The sequence below is a fragment of the Sprattus sprattus genome (genome assembly GCF_963457725.1).
Source record: "Sprattus sprattus genome assembly, chromosome: 3".
In the NCBI taxonomy this organism is placed as follows: Eukaryota; Metazoa; Chordata; class Actinopteri; order Clupeiformes; family Clupeidae; genus Sprattus; species Sprattus sprattus.
This window is the reverse complement of record NC_137922.1, coordinates 15,106,077-15,126,365: the sequence shown is the minus strand read 5'-3', so window position 1 is coordinate 15,126,365 and position 20,289 is coordinate 15,106,077. Positions and strand designations below refer to the sequence as shown.

Genomic DNA, 20,289 nt, shown 5'->3' with positions numbered 1-20,289 from the left:
CAGCTAAGACTCTGGCATCTGAGCTCATAAAGGATGTAGCTAAAGTTATTTCTCTCACCACTCATATATTTGTCTGGCCTTTCACGCCTCTGTAAATAAACTAAGGGCGAGAAACATGTTCTGATATGATGACAAGAGTGTGCATTACATAAATGCCCATGGCTGAGAATTATTGCTTTCTGATATACAGTGCAAGGTGAAAGGTCAAACGTGTACAGCTAGAGGAAGTCTTGTGACAGGTGCACTTTGACCATGTGACCAGGAGGAACCATTAAGACCAGCACACCCCATGTTTACAGTACACATGGAAGCTCTGATCACCCTTGAAACACCAGATATCACTCTATACCTCTCAGAGCCCTGGCATTTACCATGTCCTAACGTTATAGCCACACCACTCCCTCATACAGCCTGAATGACCATGCCTGCAGGTTCCACCCTCATACCAAAGCAGACAGCTTATAACCCTCTGTTTTTGAACAAAACAGGTTAGTATCCAACATTCACTCTCCAATATTATATAAAACTATATTGACCTTGCCAGTACCTTTTGGGGAAACCTGTATGGGAGAAACCAGCTCCAGAAAACCCAAACAGCTTGCTTTTGTTAGCAGAATGCCTCAGTGCGGAAGAGCAGAATGCCGATGTTACAGATGTGTATGTGTAAAATGGCCTACGGCTACCTGAATGAACTGAGAATGAAAGGCAACGTTATGTTTTTAAGATCGATACCTTCTTAAATGTTCTATGTCAGCAGGAATATTGGTTAGCCAATTTCCACCGAGAAAGAGGGCCTTGAGTCTGTGTTGGCATCTCAGAGAATCCATGCGTTTGGTTAAACGTACGATGTGGGGATGGTGGTGGTCTGATTGCTACTTATGTCTAGATGCTGCAGGTTGATGAGTGAGCTGACGCACATTGGGAACGCACAAAGAGGGTTCGGAGGATACTTTGAGATGCAAGATGAATTGGTGAGATTCAGAGACATGTCTAGCACAAAATGTCTTTGATCTTTACATTGTAAAATACTATTAAGACACACGTACAATGCAGGTCACAATATCAGACACTGTAGGGTATGAAACTGTTTATTTGTTAAGTAACAACACAGTAAACTAGTGCACTGGCACCAGTAACACAAATGTCACATTGTTTCCATGCATGTTTGACACAGTATATAGTCTATGTTTCTGTTTAAATATTTATCAATTTGTCCAGCAGCTGTTTTGTGTTTAGTCAGTTACAGTTACCCCATTACTCCCTCTCTAGCACCCTTTAGGATGTAAATTCTTTTGAACATTATAATCTTTGACTTTCTGGTTGGATTTAACCCAGCTGAGTTCAACCACTGAATAGGCTCCACATACTGGCACTGGCAGTGTTCATACCTATGACAATGAGTAGCACAGAGAGACTGCTACCACATCCATCGCATCTAATGAAACTAAGTGATGTAACAGTATGGGACTGGATGTCACTGGATTGACTTAGTGGAGTTTTATCATACCACACATTCTGTACTGTGTCCTGGTCATATGAAATGACAGGATCGGCCCGTTCACACCTCATCCTTCATATCAGATCTCTATCAGCACGGGCAAGCCTGGCCTTGGTCACTGGTCAACGGTGACTCAAACTTCCGTCTGCTATATGGCTGTGTGTTTACAGCAGGTAAATCGAAAAGTTTTAAATATTTGTGCTCTGATGTGCAGGCTGATGAATGGAGTGGGCTAAATGGGGCTTGTAGCCAGAGGTATGTGCTGTCCAATAAGCCCATGTTTTTATTGCCTTCAAGGACAGCTCTTTCTGTGTCTGATGTCAAACCTCTTACTGTTGCTCCAGTCTGTCCACCAAGGAAAGCAAAATATGAAAAAAAGAAATTAACATCAATAAGCTAATCTGTCTCCTGATTTGCAAGGATGTACCATGTGCCACATTCCCCTCACATGAAAGTAATAATAAGACTTATAATAATAATAATAATAATAACAATAATGCAAAATACAAAATAATATGTTAAAGTACACATGAAATAAATTCAATACAATTTAAACATTATAAAAAAAGAACCAATAACCGATTAAATATTCCTCTTTGTCTCAGCACCCGCTGTTCACCCTCCAGACTGCCAGGCTGGCAAGAATGGCAAAGGACAACAAAAAACGTTTTTCTTTTGCTGTCCTTCCTTCTTTCCTTTGACTGCTGCCATTCATCCTTCTTTTTCCTCACGCAACTTCTTTAGTGCTCACTTTCATGGTCTCCACGGTTTCCTGGGGAGGGCAGATAACGGGGCAGATTGAGATTGAACACTGATTAGGATACTACCTCGAAATCAGATTGAATCAAAGTCAAACATTAGGATCAAATGGGTTTCTGCGCATTGATATAGCTCCTTTTAACTGGAACTACTCTTCCTCTTAAGTGTTAAGTTCTTACAGGAAATTCCACATTCCACATATTTATGTATACTGATAGCCCCTAGCCTGGCCCTTTGATGGGCAATTATTTTCATTATCTTATTATTATTTTAAATTTGTATTATTATTTAATTTTAATTTCTTATCACTCACTTGAAGTTTGTTAAGCTCAGCCACTCTTCTGGTCCACTCTTCTTCTGTCATTTCCTGGTCCGTTCCCTCAGTCTCCTCCAGAGCAGGGAGTGTATCTGAGGCTGCTGTGCAGGGAACGGACATACCATGTTAATGGTTGTAACAATATCACGGAAAAAACTCAACACAGCAACTTGGTGCAAGAGAGGCTGTTGCAGGTAGACTCACCCTCGCAGGTCACTGCTGTGCAGACCCAGTTACCACAGGCGCAGACGCAGCGGTTGCATTCCACCTGTGTCTCGGCACCATCCTCATAAGTCTCATCCTCGAGAGCACATTCTAGAAAGAGAGAGATAGAGACCGTCAGATTAGGTATAACTGATCCGGTAAAGGAGTAAAGAGAATCACAGTGTGTGTGCCGCATCTGTATTCTTGCGATGGTATGTATGTATGTATCTGTTTGTGTGTCTGTGTGTGTGACAGTGTGTGTGTTCTTACGTCTCTCTGGAGGGTTGAAGTCTGGCTTGAGGCAGTTCAGGAACTCGTTGAAGCTCAACTTCCAGTCTGCGTTCTCATCAGAAAGCTCAATCAGGGCGTCCACACACAGGCTCCTGCACACGCACCATGAGACGTGACAAGCCCACACGAGAGACGGGTTAACGTCACAAGTTTATCGACAAACTTTATTGGCATTGAAACGAACAATAACTTTCTATCTGCTTTTGCTGTTTGAACTTCGGTGTTCATGCAGGGTCAGACACAACAAGCACAGCTGTGACCTGTGATCTAAAACCCTTATCAAGGTAATAATGAACATCAGAACCTGAACGCAGGTTTGTCAAAGCACTAGTATCACTGGCAGTGCTCGCCACGGGATGATACATTTTATGATTGGTTGAATGCTGCTCTGGAGCAATGCTATACGATTGAGTGTACTATCTTGTCATGTAGAAGTGTCTGTGACAAGGAACAGCAAACATTTTCACAAATGAAGGAGGAATTTGGAGTTTGGGCTATGAATACGTGTGTGCCTGTGTGTCTGACCTGAGCAAGCGGTTGTTCTCCTCGTTGTTGTAGGAGGTGACGTTGACGGCTGTCTCGTTGTGTTGGACGAATTTGAGGAACTCGGTGGAGTCCAACTGAGAGTCTCCATTATCGTAGCTCTGTAAGGAGGATTCACAGACAAGACCGGAGAGAGGAAAGGTCAGCCAATGACACACACGTTGGTCACTGACCCATGCCTCTGCTAGCCAATCACATCGCCACCATAGAAAGACACGTCAGTCCCTAGATCACAAACATCAGCCACTAACATTTAACTAAACCACTACCAGTACTCATCCATGCACACACACACATACACACACACAGTGAGACAAACAAACACAGGCATGTGTGAATGTGCATGAATGCACAAACTAATGGGTTAAAACATTGCCTTTTCCCCTAATGCAGTGGTTTCAAAAGTGTGGGGCATACACATCAGGAGGGGGGCGGAGTAACAACAAGGGGGTGTGGCTTGACGACAAAAAAACAAAACAAGAACCCTTAACACCAAATACTGGTCAATTTAAATATGGCAGTGCTCTTACAGCATACTATGAGTTCATAGCCTACCTTGTACTTACATAATATCGTTAGGGTCTACTGTTTAGCATACATACAACAGACCTACAACAACATGAACTGATCCAAAGAATGGAATGATACATAACCATCATTCAACTGTTTTTGATCTAGCTAATTTGATCCATTTTACACAAGAGCTCTGTATAACTGATAAAATATTTAAGTTTAAATGATTGATGAAATTAAGTTGAAAGTTGAAGTTAAGCTGTTCAAATAGCTCACAGTACAGAAAATATAAATGTTTATTTACTATGCAACAAAATTTGTTGTCGAAGGGGGGCCTGCCATGAATGGTTTGGGAAACCCTGCCCTCTCTCTCTCATGCGCATATACACTCACAAGCATACACACATTTGCACTGAAACTACACAAACACACACAAACACACACACACACACACACACACACACCTCAAAGTATTTGAGCAGGACATCTGTGAAGTTGGAGCCTTTGGAGAACCAGCCACCAGGCACCACCTCTGTCTGCAGCCACTCGATCACACGGCTACGCAGCTCGTTGCGGTCGCCAAGGTAACACACGACTGCGCACACATCACAGGACACCAGAGATTAGGACAATAGTCTCCGCTGCAACCTTTGATGCTTCTACAAGTGTGTGTAAACACTGGCTGGGATTTAATACGTGTAACTGAGACTTACTGGGGCTTGTAGCAAGTTTGTCTGTCTTCCGCTCTGTAACATAATTAGAACCAGGCCATTTCAGGTTATAACAATCCTTCCAAAGACAGCAGTATAAAACACATTGTTTGATCCTATAGTTATGTGTGTGAGTAGAGTGTACTACTTTATGTGTGTGAAATAAGTGTGTGTTGTGTGTTACCAAATGAGTACCTGCATACTGAGTAATAAAACAGTGTGTGGGTGTGACCGTGATTATAATATGGGTACAGTATGTGCGGCTGTGAGTATAGTATGTGGATGTGTTAGAACAGTATGTGGGTGTGACTGTGAGTATAGTATGTGAACATATTAGAACAGTATGTAGGTGTGTCTGTGAGTATAGTATGTGAACATATTAGAACAGTATGTGGGTGTTACTGTGAGAATAGTATGTGAACATATTAGAACAGTATGTGGGTGTGACTGTGAGTATAGTATGTGGATGTGTTAGAACAGTATGTGGGTGTGTCTGTGAGTATAGTATGTGGATGTGTTAGAACAGTATGTGGGTGTGTCTGTGAGTATAGTATGTGAACAGTATGTGGGTGTGACTGTGAGTATAGTATGTGGATGTGTTAGAACAGTATGTAGTTGTGTCTGTGAGTATAGTATGTGAACATATTAGAACAGTATGTGGGTATCACTGTGAGTATAGTATGTGGATGTGTTGTGCAGGCTCACCCTCACAGTGCCCATCATGGTCCACATGCACCTTGACTCCAGTCAGGCAGGCGTCTCTGTGCAGCTCACAGTGGTTGCGGTACGTCTTCCCGTTGTTGCCACACACTGTCCGCTTGTTTGGCTTACAGAACTGAAGACAGAACATACATACATTACTGTACACCCAACATATACATACAACTATACTCATATACATTACACTGAGCCTGTAGATTAGACATGTGTGTTATTGTGCATGTTAACATCATGGATGTTCTGCTGTGTGTCCACATGTGTGCTTGAATAAATACCTGAGTGTGAGGGTGCGTGAGTATGATCGCGTGTGTGTGTGTTTGAAACAAATCCATTGTTTTGGTGCAAAACAAACTAAATTTAATTTAATTTAATTGAACTGAATTGAATCGAATTGTGTGTGTGTGTGTGTGTGTGTGTGTGTGTGTGTGTGTGTGTGTGTGTGTGTGTGTGTGTGTGTGTGTGTGTGTGTGTGTGTGTGTGTGTGTGTGTGTGTGTGTGTGTGTGTGAGTGCGCCTCAACATCTGCCTCACCTCCACACACAGACAGGTTGGTTGTCCCTTCTCTGTGACAGTACACTCTCTTCCAGCACCACAGAATACATTTGCACACACCTGTGACTTCTTCCACACCTCCTACACACAAAGAACAAAAGCAAAAAAAAAAAAAAAACATCTCATGAGGTTGTGCAAAACAGAGTGTATATTCAAACTCACCATGCCAGGTGCCAGTTACAAGCACATACAGCAGATCCCAGTTGTGTAATGCGGATGTTCTAAATATGCCTGGCAGTAGATGGCGCTATCTTCACAACATTCAGTTCAGAAGACAGATGTGACTGAACATATGAGGGGGGACTTTTAACCGTTTTTAACCTTTGTACCAAGTCTTGAAAGACAATTTGTTTTCTTTAAAAAAAACATTTAATGTGAAGGCCACTTCATTGTGCCTCGACAGTGAAAGGAGGCACTTTGAACCAAACAAGACAATGCTTCTTTAAAGATTTTAAGATTTACCTTTTCAGCAGGTGCCTTTATCCAAAGCAGTATAAGAACTCTCTGAAAACCACACCAATAACTACGCTATGTTATACTCTACTACTCTATACCGCTCACAAGCACTTTAGCTTCTGGAACACTTAGGATGAACATTTTGAACTTGAATCTACGTCAAAACTTTGGTTCAGCATGGCACTTGGAGCAGAAACAGAAGTGCTGCTCTTTTGTTTCCTGTTCAGACTAAATCCTCTTTCACACTTACACACACTCACGCAAACACACTCTCTCTCACACACACACACACACACACACACACACACACACACACACACACACAGAGGCACACACCAGACTGCACCACTGTCTTCCAGATGGGAGCGAGCTCTTCACCTTTCACCTTCAGTAAAAGCCTCCTGCCAGCTCCACTTAGCATAACAATATCCAACACACTCCCTCAGACACTGGCCCCTCACACACACACAAACACACACACACACACACACACACACACACACACACACACACACACACACACACACACACACACACACACACACACACACACACACACACACACACGCACACAAACACACATGCACACATACAGACAGAAAGAAAGAAACAAACACACACTGACAGAAACAGAGTCCTCCAGCCTTTGGCTTGACAGATGGCTACCAACAAAGTCAGCAGTTCACTTACAACAATAGGGAAAAGTCAACAGCACACACACACTCACACACACACAAACACACATACACACACACACACACACACACACACTCCCGCTCTCTCTTATTCTTTTATATCTATTCCCTCTGTCTCTCTCTCTCTCACTGATTCTTTTTACAAGATTCTCACCCTGCTCCATCACAAATAAGAGTGTCTACACCTTGCCTTTGGGGCTTTAATAATAGCTAACTACTGTTGTAAGTAGAAAAGACTAATAAAAAAGTCCAGGAAAAGAAGACGAGAGGCCAGCCTGAGGAAGTCCATATCGCCATGGTAACACACACTGTTTACACAGTTTTAGTTTTTTCGTGACCATAAAAGCTTCACCTAACTACACTTTCAAACCCACAGCCAAAGTGGCCTGTGGTCATAATTCATAATTAAGCATATATTAATATAGAAACGATGCCACTTTAACACAATACAACTATATTACAAAAAATTACTGCAGAAATACTGACTGATGACTATATAGGCAGTCTGCAGATTTTCTTTCTGTGGTCATCATGTTTGACCACATGTTTGGAGGGGCAGAGCAGACAGCATGTCAGCACCTGCGGCAGCTGGTTCAGAGACGGACATGCTGCCATCTGTCCTCATCCCTGACCCTTCACCCTTGACCCTTCACCTCTCACCCCTCAATTCTGATGAGCTACATTCCGCATTCCGGGGGGGAGGCGAAATCAGTGTTCCACAGTAGAGCTGGCTCAGTGATCTATCAGATAAGCTGGTTGGTTGGTATGACTGTGTGTGTGTGTGTGTGTGTGTGTGTGTGTGTGTGTTTGTGTGTGTGTGTGTGTGTGTGTGTGAGAGAGAGAGAGACAGAAAGACAAAGAGAGAGAGAGAGAAAGAAATTGCCTGGAGAGGCCTGCATCACTAAACCAGTCAAATCTCAAAACACAAACAAAACACAAAAACATGCCAACATATCCAGGCATGTACAAACATGGTCACACGTGCACACAAACACATGGGTTGCTTATTAACTTCTGTCTGTCTTTGAATTCCTTCACCAGAGGTGGTGAATTATGACACAGCCTACAGCTCGGAGGGGGGATACATGAAAAAACACATACAAAAAAACATCAGACACCGATACACACATGCACACACACACACACACACATTCTCAAATATTTCCAGAGCAGAGGGGAGATGGCGTGAGTACAAAGAAGACAGGAGAGGTGCCAAAAGAGAGAGAGAGACGGGGAATGTTAGTGAACAAGCGAAGGAGACGTACCGTGTGAAAGGAGATAAAGCAATAGAGACAGATGGAACGTGTGAAAGGGAAAGTAAACAATCCCTGGAGGGCTTTCCCTGGAATGTGAGCATATGTCCAGACCTCGTGAATTCACTTTTCAGTAGCCGAGTCCATCTACAACACACTAGTACCACACGGCATGGGTTTTTCTGTGTGTGTGTGTGTGTGTGTGCGCCTGTGTGTGTGTGCGCCTGTGTGTGTGTGCGGGTGTGTGTGCATGCGTGCGTATGCATGCGTGCGTGTGTGTGTTATGTGTGTGTGCGCGAGTGTGTGTGTGTGTGTCTGTGTGCGCGCGCGTGTGTGTGTGTGATGTGTGCGTGCGTGCGTGTGTGTTAGTGTCTACATCTAACTGTCTGTCACAGTCCTTAATCCCCATAATGATCAGGTGGTTGTCCTGGAGAAGGAGGAGTGCCACTATTTGCTGGAGCGCTGATTAAAGACATTCTCACAGCTCAGTCTTTGCATTGGGTGCCCTGACTAGCAATTTAAAAAATATAGACACTCACACACTCACGCACGCGTGCATGTAATCAAAAGCAGTGAGAGCATGGCATCAGTGCATACCATATGACTTTTATAAAACTAAGATTGAACCAAATGCACTTCTGTCTAAAACGTAAAAATGTATGACTAAATGGAACCTTATGACTGACAAAATCTCTCTCTCACACACACACACACACCTTCATGGATCAGTGAGTGCTAATAAGAACAGAAGGTGTGAGTGTGTGTGTGTGTGTGTGGGACTCCAGCAGACTGCTGACACACTCCATGTCTGCTGACCGCTGGAGGAATGGCAGGAATGCAGAGCTAACTCTCACTGGAAGTGTGTGTGTGAGTGTGTGTCAGGTGTAACCCTACCCTGTTACCCTACCTCAGCTCCTCAGCACCTCAGCAGTCTGGGTGTAGGACACACACACACACACACACACACACACACACACACACACACACTGAGTAGGTCAACAAATGAACCCCACAAAGCATATAAGCATAGAGTGACAGATGACAGCTGAATATATGTGTGTGTGTGTGTGTGTGTGTGTGTGTGTGTGTGTGTGAGAGAGAGAGAGAGCGATCTCCCATGAGACATTCGTTAGGGGCAGGTGGTCTTACCCTGTCCTCCATTGTATGCCTTTAAGGCTAGGGATGGCCCAAACCAGCACAGCCCCCACCGCAGCCACCCCCCAACCCCAGCCACTGACCCGTCTGAGACCAGCTGCTGCCACCAGAGACCATCAGCGTCCACCCCCCCTCATCCCCAACCCTATACTGCACAGCCAGGACACACACACCACTGCACACCCAGAAAATCCACAAAATCATCTCTTTTCACACACACACACACACACACACACACTCACACATAAACACACATGGATATGTACACACAGATGCATACAAACACACACACACTAACACCCTTGAGATACACACCACTGCAAGGATGAAAAGGTACATCAGACCTTTCCCTTTCCCTGAATACCTCTTGGATTCAAAGCGTGCAAGCACACACACACACACATGCACACAACAGCACTAAGTCTGCCTGAGGGAGCTCCTTGGTGAATGTGCTCACCTAACTACATGCCTGCCTCGTGTCTAATAACTGACTAGAGTGGTAATAACAGTCACACTTGGTAATTATCAGTGTCTGTGTGTGTGTGTGTGTGTGTGTGTTTGTGTGTGTGTTTGTGTGTGGGTGTGTGTGTGTGTGTGTGTGTGTGTGTGTGTGTGTGTGCGTGCGTGCGTGCGTGCGTGTGTGTGCTGAGGCCATGTCCTTCACTGCCTCTGGTGTAGACCCAACTGACCCAGCTGTGCTGCCTGGGACCAGCTGCCCATCCTGCCATTCAGCACACTGGATGAAAGTCTCCCACCAGGAGCAGGGGTCAGACATGTACTTCCTGTCCTTTTTTAATGAAATGCATTGTGCATTGGGAGGATCTACTCTTTGTTCTCAGTGTACATAGCATCAAAATGAAACACCACACCTAAACCATATAAATTCAGAACTTTAACTCGTGAGCTAGTCTATAATTACTTTGCAAATGTTACATTGTGCTGGAAAAGCTAAAAATGTATCATCTTGACTGAAATGCACCTTTAAGCACTACTTCCTTTTCAACTCAAGAACCCATGGTGGACCAGGGAGTGAAAAGGCAGGTTGGGACGGAATAAGACACAGGCTAGCGGGCCAGTGTGGAGCTCCTAGGTGACTCACGCTATGAAGGCCCATCACCTCACCCTACAAACATACACTCTCTCACTGCACAGAAACAAACATCAACACAATCCTCTTTACTCACATACACACACACACACACAAACAAAGGCAGACAAACACACACACTTCTGGGAAGTAAGACCTGAAGTAATGGCTTACAGATGTTTGGATTAGAGAGCAGAAGTATAGCCACAAGACAACCATTTTCACTGACAAGGCAGGCATTTGTCTTCTCTTTTCTTCACTTTGTCTCTCAATCTGCATTAACTAAGCCAGCATGAGTGACCGGTCAAAGGAATGAAGGGGTGACACCTAACAGTCAAACACACAGCAGATGAACACAAAACTAGCATGACTAAGGCTTTGTAACTCTGCTACACTCACACACACACACACACACACACACACACAGACACACACACACACACACACACACACACACACACACACACACACACACACACACACACACACACACACACACACACACACACACACACACACACACACACACACACACACACATTCAGAGGGGTTGCTCTGACATGGTGTGACTGGTCCTGACAGCTTCTGGCGTACACATGAAGAAGACCTCACATCTGTCTCACAGATCTGTTTGTCAACACCTGAAAGCTGCCAAAACCCCAGAAAGAGCTGTCGCCAGCTGTTCAAATACTTGGACTGACTAACACACTCTGTCTCACACACACACACACACACACACACACACACACACACACACACACAGACATCTTTTTGCATGCACAAAAACTCACACACACTCAATTTGAGTGTGCCCTGTAATGATGCGCTCCAGGTGTTTCTGTGTGTGTGTGTGTGTATTTCCCAAGTGCCTGTGACATTGCTGTTTGTTCTGAGGCTGGTGTCAACAGGCTAGTGACTCAACTAGCCACACAACTACCTCATTACAGACACAAACACACATACATACACACACAGTGAGAAAGAGAGAGAGGGAGGTTGCACCTATACAACAGAAACAAAAGAAAATGGACTTCTCCAAACTGCAATAAGATCACATTGATGTAGATTTACAGGAGGGTCTATGTGTTGTTGGAAGAGCATTGGTACACTGTTAGCTACACTGTTAGTACTGACAGGAGTTCAAGACATTACTTCGTCAAAGATGTGACGTGTTCTGATGGAACGGTAAATGAGAATGAAGACATCCAATCCAATCTGGTCTAGTAAATTAGTAAATTACCGTACATACATTACAACATGTTCTCGAACTTCACAGCTACAACAATTTCAGCATACACGTTCTAACGCAAATACAATTGTTTGACATACGGGACTATGAAAATTGGTATTATTCTATCATTACTTATTCTAATACACTTCAAACATTTTTGCACTAAATGTAACACTTTAGGCAACAAATGTAAGCATTACCGCAAGTATCTATTGATACGTGTAATGTGTGTCACATAAGTTTATGATCTTACCTCTGCGTGATAAGATGAGCACAGAATCAGGAGGAGAGAGACTAAGCGAAGCATCTGTGTAAAAAACAGAATTATATTATAGGTTTTTTTTTAAGTAGCAACGTTACTCACGAAAAGTAGAGCTGAAGTCAAGTAGCTACCTTGTAGGAGAGCGACGACTACCAGATGGCGATCGAGAATAGATGGAGAGAGAAGCGCCCAAGCGAAAGGGTGAAAGAGGTGAGAATAACGTTAGATGAGAAATTTGAGCTCTCCGAAGATACCCCTCCCTCTGCCTGTGACGCATACGATGGGAATCCTGATTAACTCCAATATTGTTTTCACGTTAGCTCTGTAGTTTACAAAGATTACTACATGTCTACTTTATGTCCCAACCACATTTTCCCCCGAACTGTTTGCTACTGTGTTATAGTTAATAATCGAACATTAGAAGACATTACAGTTGCGGACCCTTCATTAAGGTTGGTGCTTGGAGTTTGCAACTTTTAAGGGTTTTAAGTTAAACCGTTGAGGCGCCATTCTTGATATCAGTCTTTCTGACAGTGCAGTCTTATCTGCTACAAAATACCAGTATGTCCAAGTGTGGTTTGTACAAGGTGAACATAGCCTAACAATCACATTTATGCGCTAGGCCTATATAATTTCATGGTTGTCAGTCACATGTTCATAACAGAATAATTTATATCAACACTGCAGCGGCAAACTTAACCCTAAATGAGTTACATTTCACTTACACATGGTTATATTTGACACCAACGGAGAACCTAGTAAACCCCGTGACAATGTGCAGGCCTCCTATGTCCGTTCTAGTCTTTCGCACAAAGTAAATGGCCAGTCATCTGTCACACTTTGTCGCGTGTAAAACAGTGCCCCCTGTTGGATTTTAAAATGAGATGGACAACTGACACATCTGGAAAGAGGATTGTTACCGTAAATGGCAGCTCATGGCATAGGCGGTCAGGAGGACACCTCCTTCCTGAGTAGTGTCCCCCTCAATATATACCTAACCGTATCATTTTAGATAATAAAATAATGCGTAGGCTACTGAAAGTACTTGTGAAAATTAAAAATGCAAAATGTTATAGATTCCATCCCCCCTCACAGTGTGTTGGTCCACTATATGCTATCCCGGATCTTACCCCTACACATATAAGCCCGGTACGATTGTTTGTTGCTTAGTGATGGCTGACATTTAGCTTTTTTGCAAATGTTCACTGTAAACAGCAGATGTGTCAAACACCTTTACAGTTGTAACCAGACCTGCATCCTGTCGCTCTGTTACCTCGCGGGTGAATCTTGTGCGTCAACGCGGCCTCCATTGGGGGCAGCAGCGTCTCCATGAATGTCTTTGGAGGCAGGAGGTCTACCCAAAATTCCAATGTGTTGAAATAAGTTTAAAATGAATTATTTAAGTTGCTTTATATTTGGTGGCACAATTGTCCATAATTTGTTTGGAGAAACGATAATATATTTTTAAAGAATATTTTGGTTAACTCTTTTCAGTATTTCTGCAGCTTTTAAAACTGTACTTATTTTAAGCGTTATGTTCTTGAAGGCATCTTTTGTTTTCCCCTGAGCAATTGCTCGTGAGAGATTTTTCTGTTTATTGTTCCCCCCAACAGTGAAATGGAATTTCTGTCAATGAGCTCAGGGTTTCAGTCATGCCAATAAATCCTATGTAAGCCCTGCTATAGATAGATAGAACAGATAAAACAGATATTGACAAAAGAGGACGTGAAGTTGGTTTGATGAAATTTTATTACAATATAGGAAAAAAGGTTGACATGATGGGAAAATGACATGAAATAAAATCTTTGTCATATAAAGAAACATCCAAAGAGCCAAGTCAGGCTATTTGGAGCCACTTCAAGTACATGTCTCGGCTGCGGTGTTGCTGCTGTCTATGCCTCGGAGATAGGGTAACATTGAAGGTCTGAGTTATGGTTGGGTTTAGGGTTTGTGTTCCAGAATATGTATGTTGTGTCGTACAGAGAGTTCCTTTTCTCCAGGTACCTGTGACCCCTTTCTTGTTTCTTGTTCACTCTCCTCACCAACTCCTGAAAGAACAAGACCATTTTATAAACTGTTAATTAACAAACAGCACCAGAAAATAGATTCATTACATCCCACATAGATTCATTACACAGTATGAATTTACACTTCTCTGAATTAATCAAGAGTGCCCTCAGTCCTGGTCAACAATAGCGTTTTGTTGTTTACAGTTACCATTAAACCGTTAGCTTGTCATTTGTGGATGCAAAGAGATGATCATTTTTATTAGTACTATGACAATGTGAATATGGTACATGATATGGTGTTTGATGATACAATTAAAGATCATAATATTTCAATGATAGGTTGTGTTAATAGCAATAAACTAAAGTAGATAAACATGAATTCCAGTTTAAGTGAAATACCGCTCGTCCTCTGGTGCAGCATGGGTGTGTGTCTCGTCCTCTGGTGAAGCTTGGGTATGAGTCTCGTCCTCTGGTGCAGCTTGGGCTGTCCTGTAAATAAGAAATGTGCATGATTTGAATCATACCCTGTTCATCCTCAGTAAACAATGAACTTTCCCTCTCATGAAGTATCCCGACAGAAAGGGGAAATGGAATCAAATCACCTGTTTGCCCTGAATTTGCAAAGTTCAAGGATGATATAGTATAAAAGAACAGTGGTGACGACCACAGCAATGGCAGCCAGAAATACCACCCATCCCCATGACCTGATAGGTTGGTCTCCTCTCGTGCCTGTGGTGGAGTCAACTAACCATTAGAAACCCACAGAAAGTTGTGCAGAGTTCAGCCAGTTGGCAACCTGCGGTGTTTGTGGGTAGAAAAACAACTAAGTAAGTTCCTATTTGCTTTTCTGATGGCGGAGAAGAGTCAGTTTGGGCTCAGAAGAAGAAGAAGAAGCTCCACTCAGAAAAATTGCATGAATTGCAGAGACAAGGGTTTGCTCTGAACTACTGTGTGTAAACATGTGTCAACACAGTATAATGAGAAATAGCCTTAACCATAACTTACCATTGACAACACATGCATGGACAAATAAAAATAACAGACAAACTCCTTTTACAAACCCCAAACAAACATTGTCCACTAGCAGACAAATTAAACACAATCATCTAGCACACTGATAGGGTCCTTGGTACCGACACATCCAATCACAGAAAACAAATGCAAGTGATAAGTGTACATGCTGTGTTCTATGAAACCTGCACATGTGATGCACCCCTGTGTCTTGCACTGTTCAACTTCTCACTGATCACACCCACAATCAACACTAGTCTGAGAAGCTGCTAAAGCAGACAATTCAACTGCATGGAAATACCCTCACTGGAAGAAGGAAATGCTCATTATTATTTTATGTGGACTTCTGTGTTGAGGAGATTGTGAAATTGTGCATTTCTATAAAATGTAATAGTACAAATACAATTTTTTTTCCAAAATCCATCCATCCAAAATACAGACTGAACTTGAGTAAATCACATCATGAAAACCTCACCTAAGTCAAAAGATGAAATGTATAAAATACAGAAAGAAAATACTATATTATGGCCAACATCACATCACACAGCCCCACTTTTTATCAAGACAAACTAGTTACTGCAAATTTACTTGGGAACAGCCTTTTCTTAAAACAGTTGTTTTACATACATACACAACATATGTGTTTGTGTGTGTCTTAGCGTGTGTGTGTGTGTTTGTGTGTGTCAAGCATGTGTGTTTGTGTCTAAGCACACTACTCGTTGTTCTCATACAAATACTGTAGTTCCGATCCGGGTTGGACTCACCTTCATCCTGGTTCTGTGTTGTATACATGTCTGCAGGAGAGACCCTGGGTATGATATCAGACGAAGATTTTTCAGAGGATTCCCATCACCACTACACTACCACCACAACACCAATGGGACGCCAAACCGTTTGCTACTTGTCCAGTTTAGTCTTTCATTTAACAGTTGAGCAGCAGCCTTGTTCAAAAAGCATTTCAATAAATGTTTTTATCGTTTTGTGATTTATGTTTAAAACCTCTGTCTTTGCAGGTAGCTAGCTACACATTAAAACCATACAGTAAGTCGATAGGAGACCCACTCTCCTCTCTTTCACTTAGTTAAATAAATAAATAAATGAAAACAGAGAACAGCAAAAAAAAAAAAAACTAAACACAGAAAGTGTGACAGGGGACAGTTAAAAGGACCAGGCAGAATAGGTAAACGGAGAAGCCTTTGTTTGAAGATAAAAAGATTACCTTTCCTCTCCGAAAAGCTTACTGACCTGAGATCTTCAGCAATGCTCATCTCACTGAGTCACCGTGTCAAAGGAAATGTTTATTCACACCCTCAGTTCCTGAGTACACACAGAAACAGACGCGCACATATGTGGCCATGTGGTCTTTGTGGTATAGGGGAAGTTACTAAGTTTACTACACACACACAAACACACACACACACACACACACACACACACACACACATGTTGTGAGTGCACGTTCGTGTTGAGCAGCATGCGTCAGTTTTTTAGACAAGTCTGAATAAGTACCATAAATCAATTTCCATTGTTGCAATGCTAATCAGTGTTGCATTTTCAACACTGCATGAAATGTGGGATTTACGACAGTATTCGACCCTGTGTATTGCCGTAGAAGCCCACATTGGTGTGAAAGCCCCCCCACCCCTTCCCTTGACCAGGCCTAGGTTTTGTTATGTTAATTGAATTGACCTGGATTGAAAACAACCCCCCCCCCCCCCCCCTGCCCCGCCAGGGGAGGCACCCCGTCACTGCTTCACTGATTTAAAAAACCTGAAAGTCACAGGTTCGATCCCTACTAGTGGCAACCATGGCCCAAGTTGCTTAACGACTGTTAACGACTTTTAATGACTGTTATCAGAGTAAGCCTGACTCTGTATAATTACATGCCAGAAACGAATCTCAAGAACATTAAGGTGAAATAATAATATATAAGTTAGGAACATTACACATAGCCTAAGTTAAAACTTTTAAACACATACCACCATAAACATGTGAGATTATTCGACAAGAGACATTGAAAGACAGCTAACTCACTGCTTCGTCAAATAAGAGAGATCAACTATATATATATCTGGAAACCACTTACAGATTCCGATTAGCTAAATTTGCGTCTGGATGGAAAGGTGTTATCTTTCCCCATCCCACCCATGCTAAGCCATTTCTAGCATAACATGCGATCAACCGTGGAAAACAGAAGGCAGGCGATTTTTTTTATCAGTTCTCACCACACAATGACGTCTCATCTTTGCTCCTTGAATGTCCAGTGGTGTAGTCCACTGTATACGCAGGTATACGGAGTACTTATTTTTCAGTCAGCATTGGGCATACCCACTTCTCAAAACAGGGTGTTTATCCTGTGCTGTATGAATAAATAAAAAGTATACCCACTTCTCCAGGGACCACTACCACTGTGAATGTCGATTTGTAATGGTATGGTGTTATTAAAACTTACTACGTGTAAAAAAAGACTAGAAATTGAACGTTTATTATTCGAGTCTAAAGTTTCTAATGTTGCCTCGGGCGCCTTTACGTGAACATAATTAAAACGTCACACAAGTCCACTAAACAATTCCCAATTCGCACGCTCCAGTAACAGAAGAGAAATACGCCAGAGGAGGGAGGAATGATAAACCAGGTACTTGGTCGCACCAAGTGCGGGCACATGATGGCAGCACTCCGATCCCATCCAATTCTCTCCATGGGGTCTCCATGGGGGGTTAACTGCTCTATCTCAAAGCACATGGCAGTGACCAATCTAGATCTTGGCCGCGTCAGTTCAAATCAAATGCGGAATGTTTACATCTGCTACCGTTGATTATACAGTAAATACGTTGTGAAATTAAACAAAAACACACCACAGTTAAAGTTGTATTAGTATTGATTGATTCACATCGATATGAATGGATTACATGACTAACAACTGGTGGAAAGTAATATGAAAATATTTGTTCACTGAATTAGCATTCTGTCCCAAACAGTTGCGTTCCAGTTTCAAAGTTTCAGTTTCGCTTTCAGTATTTCAACGTGAATGAGAGGGAGCACAAGAACTGAGCGTCTAGCAGCTTTAACATATCATATACATTATATATGATGCATGTATATGTCTGTGGGCACGATCTCAAGCACGTGCAAAAGTTGTTGTTGTCCAATTTGAATCAGATACGAGAGACACATGCGCACCCAGTCCAATTACTAGCGGAATCGAATCGTGTGTCCAGGGGTTTACATCGGAGTCCAGTCGGACTCAAGTCGGACACAATGAATCTAGTTCTGGGGAGACACATGTGTCCAATATCCAATTTAAATCGGACTGAAATCGGAAATTGGACACATGTGTCCACACTGACCGACGAGCTTGGTCCTTATAAGCAACGTGGCTAAGCGGTTAGACACAGGTATACAATACCATTAACCTGAAGAGGGCAGGTTCGAAGCTCGCGCAAGATTTCACAATCTACCTGAAAAGACACAGGATAGTTATTCACGAGTGGCAAACATGTCCCAAGTTGCGAAATGACTATCTCAATATCAGAGTAAGCCTGACTCTGTATAATTACATGCCAAAAGTGAATCTCAAGAACATTACAGAGAGGAAGCTCGGGAATATAAGTGGAACAGCCTCCAAAGTACATTGCAACCCTCGAACTCTGAAAATGAAAGGCAAAGCAAAGCAAGAATCGTGACATCCACGGAATCAAAACCCTAAAGGCACAACTCTGAAAACGGAAGGTGAATCAAGAAATGTGATAACCCCGGACCAAAACCCTAAAGACAGAATATTGATTAAATCATTTTTAATTTCGTTTTTATGGGGCAATAGCTGTAAATGGGAGGGGATACGTTTTGTCAGTTGAAAGCTGACCTTTAGACAGAATCTCATTCCGTCTCATCACAAGACGTTTTAATTCAATTCCTTGTCGTTTTCAACCAATGGCTGCAGCAGGGTCAATATGCTAATAAGAGCATTTCGCACCTCTGTCAGCGGGAGGTGAGAATGCTAAACACATCGGTCCCCCTCCCCTCGCAGGTTCCTTCCCGGGAAATTCCGTCAGTAGGGCCTATGCGGCAGACAGATATTTCGGGGGAATGTCCGCGATCAGCCAGGAATGGTGATCATTCGCGGCTGTATCACAGCGTATACGGGCCCGATAATCTTGCTTTTCCTGCAGTGCAAACTGTCAGTTTAGAATCAGTGTATCTAGATCAGTGTAGATGGAAATATGACTAATTTCAATAGCTTGAAAGATAATCAAAACTACAGTCATGGACACAAATATTGGCACCCCTGCACTTCTGTCAGATAATGTACCGATTCTCCCAGAAAAAAATCGCAATTACAAATGCTTTAGTATTCACATGTTGATTTCTATAAAAAAAAGCAGAGAAGAAAAGCCAAATCTGACATTATTCCACACAAATGTCCAAAAGTGGACTGGACAAAGTGATTGGCACCCTTTAAAAATTGTAAGAAATAATTGTATTTCAAGCATGTAATGCTCCTTTAATCTTTATTCAAACTCACCTGTGGCAAGCTACAGATGCTGGTAATATAGAAATCACATTTGCAACCAGTTAAAATGGAGCAAAGTTGACTCAACCTTTGTGTTGTGTGTCTGTGTATACCGCACCGAGCATGGACAAAAGACAGAAGAGCAAAGAATTGTCTGAGGATTTGAGAACCAAAAGTTTAGAAAAGCATGGGCAATCTCAAGGCTACAGGTCCATCTCCAGAGATCTTAATGCTCCTGTGTCCACTGTGAGCAGTGTCATCAAGAAGTTTACAGCCCATGGCATTGTCACTAACATCCCTGGATGTGGAAGGAAGAGAATAATTGATGAAAGAATGCAAGAAAATATTTTTTTGAATGGGGGATAAAAAACCTAGACATTCCAAATAAATTCAAGATACCCTGCAGACACAGGGTAAATCGGTGTCAGCTCGCACTATCCGTCGCCTTTTGAATGAAATGGGATTCTATGCTAGGACATCCAGGAGATCCAACTGCTGCTGACACAGAGACATAA

The 20,289-nt window shown here is 42.6% G+C and overlaps 1 protein-coding gene across 2 annotated transcripts; it reads right to left on the bottom strand.

Annotated features, from left to right (window-relative positions):
• Positions 1-1,220: 1,220 nt before the first annotated feature.
• Positions 1,221-12,432, bottom strand: LOC308361459 (follistatin-related protein 1-like). Of its 2 annotated transcripts, none has more exons than XM_080833815.1 (11): positions 12,376-12,432; positions 12,236-12,289; positions 6,085-6,186; positions 5,540-5,669; positions 4,838-4,870; positions 4,589-4,719; positions 3,594-3,712; positions 3,048-3,160; positions 2,778-2,888; positions 2,571-2,674; positions 1,221-2,270 (listed from the first exon to the last, which is right to left on the bottom strand). In XM_080833815.1, exons 2-11 carry the CDS (start codon positions 12,287-12,289, stop codon positions 2,226-2,228), a joined length of 942 nt encoding a protein of 313 aa, XP_080689941.1. In that variant the 5' UTR covers positions 12,376-12,432; the 3' UTR covers positions 1,221-2,225. The 2 variants fall into 2 exon arrangements, with proteins under 2 accessions (XP_080689941.1, XP_080689942.1); XM_080833816.1 differs by having other exon boundaries at positions 2,571-2,671.
• Between the last annotated feature and the right edge of the window lie 7,857 nt (positions 12,433-20,289).

What these genes read in the sequence shown, in the direction of transcription:
- LOC308361459 (XM_080833815.1), bottom strand. Translation starts at nt 12,289, where the DNA reads ATGCTTCGCTTAGTCTCTCTCCTCCTGATTCTGTGCTCATCTTATCAC. An exon ending in GCTCATCTTATCACGCAGAG is followed by an intron (nt 6,187 to 12,235) that starts GTAAGATCATAA and finishes CTTTGTGTGTAG; the next exon opens with GAGGTGTGGAAGAAGTCACA. An exon ending in CAACCTGTCTGTGTGTGGAG is followed by an intron (nt 5,670 to 6,084) that starts GTGAGGCAGATG and finishes TTCTGTCTTCAG; the next exon opens with TTCTGTAAGCCAAACAAGCG.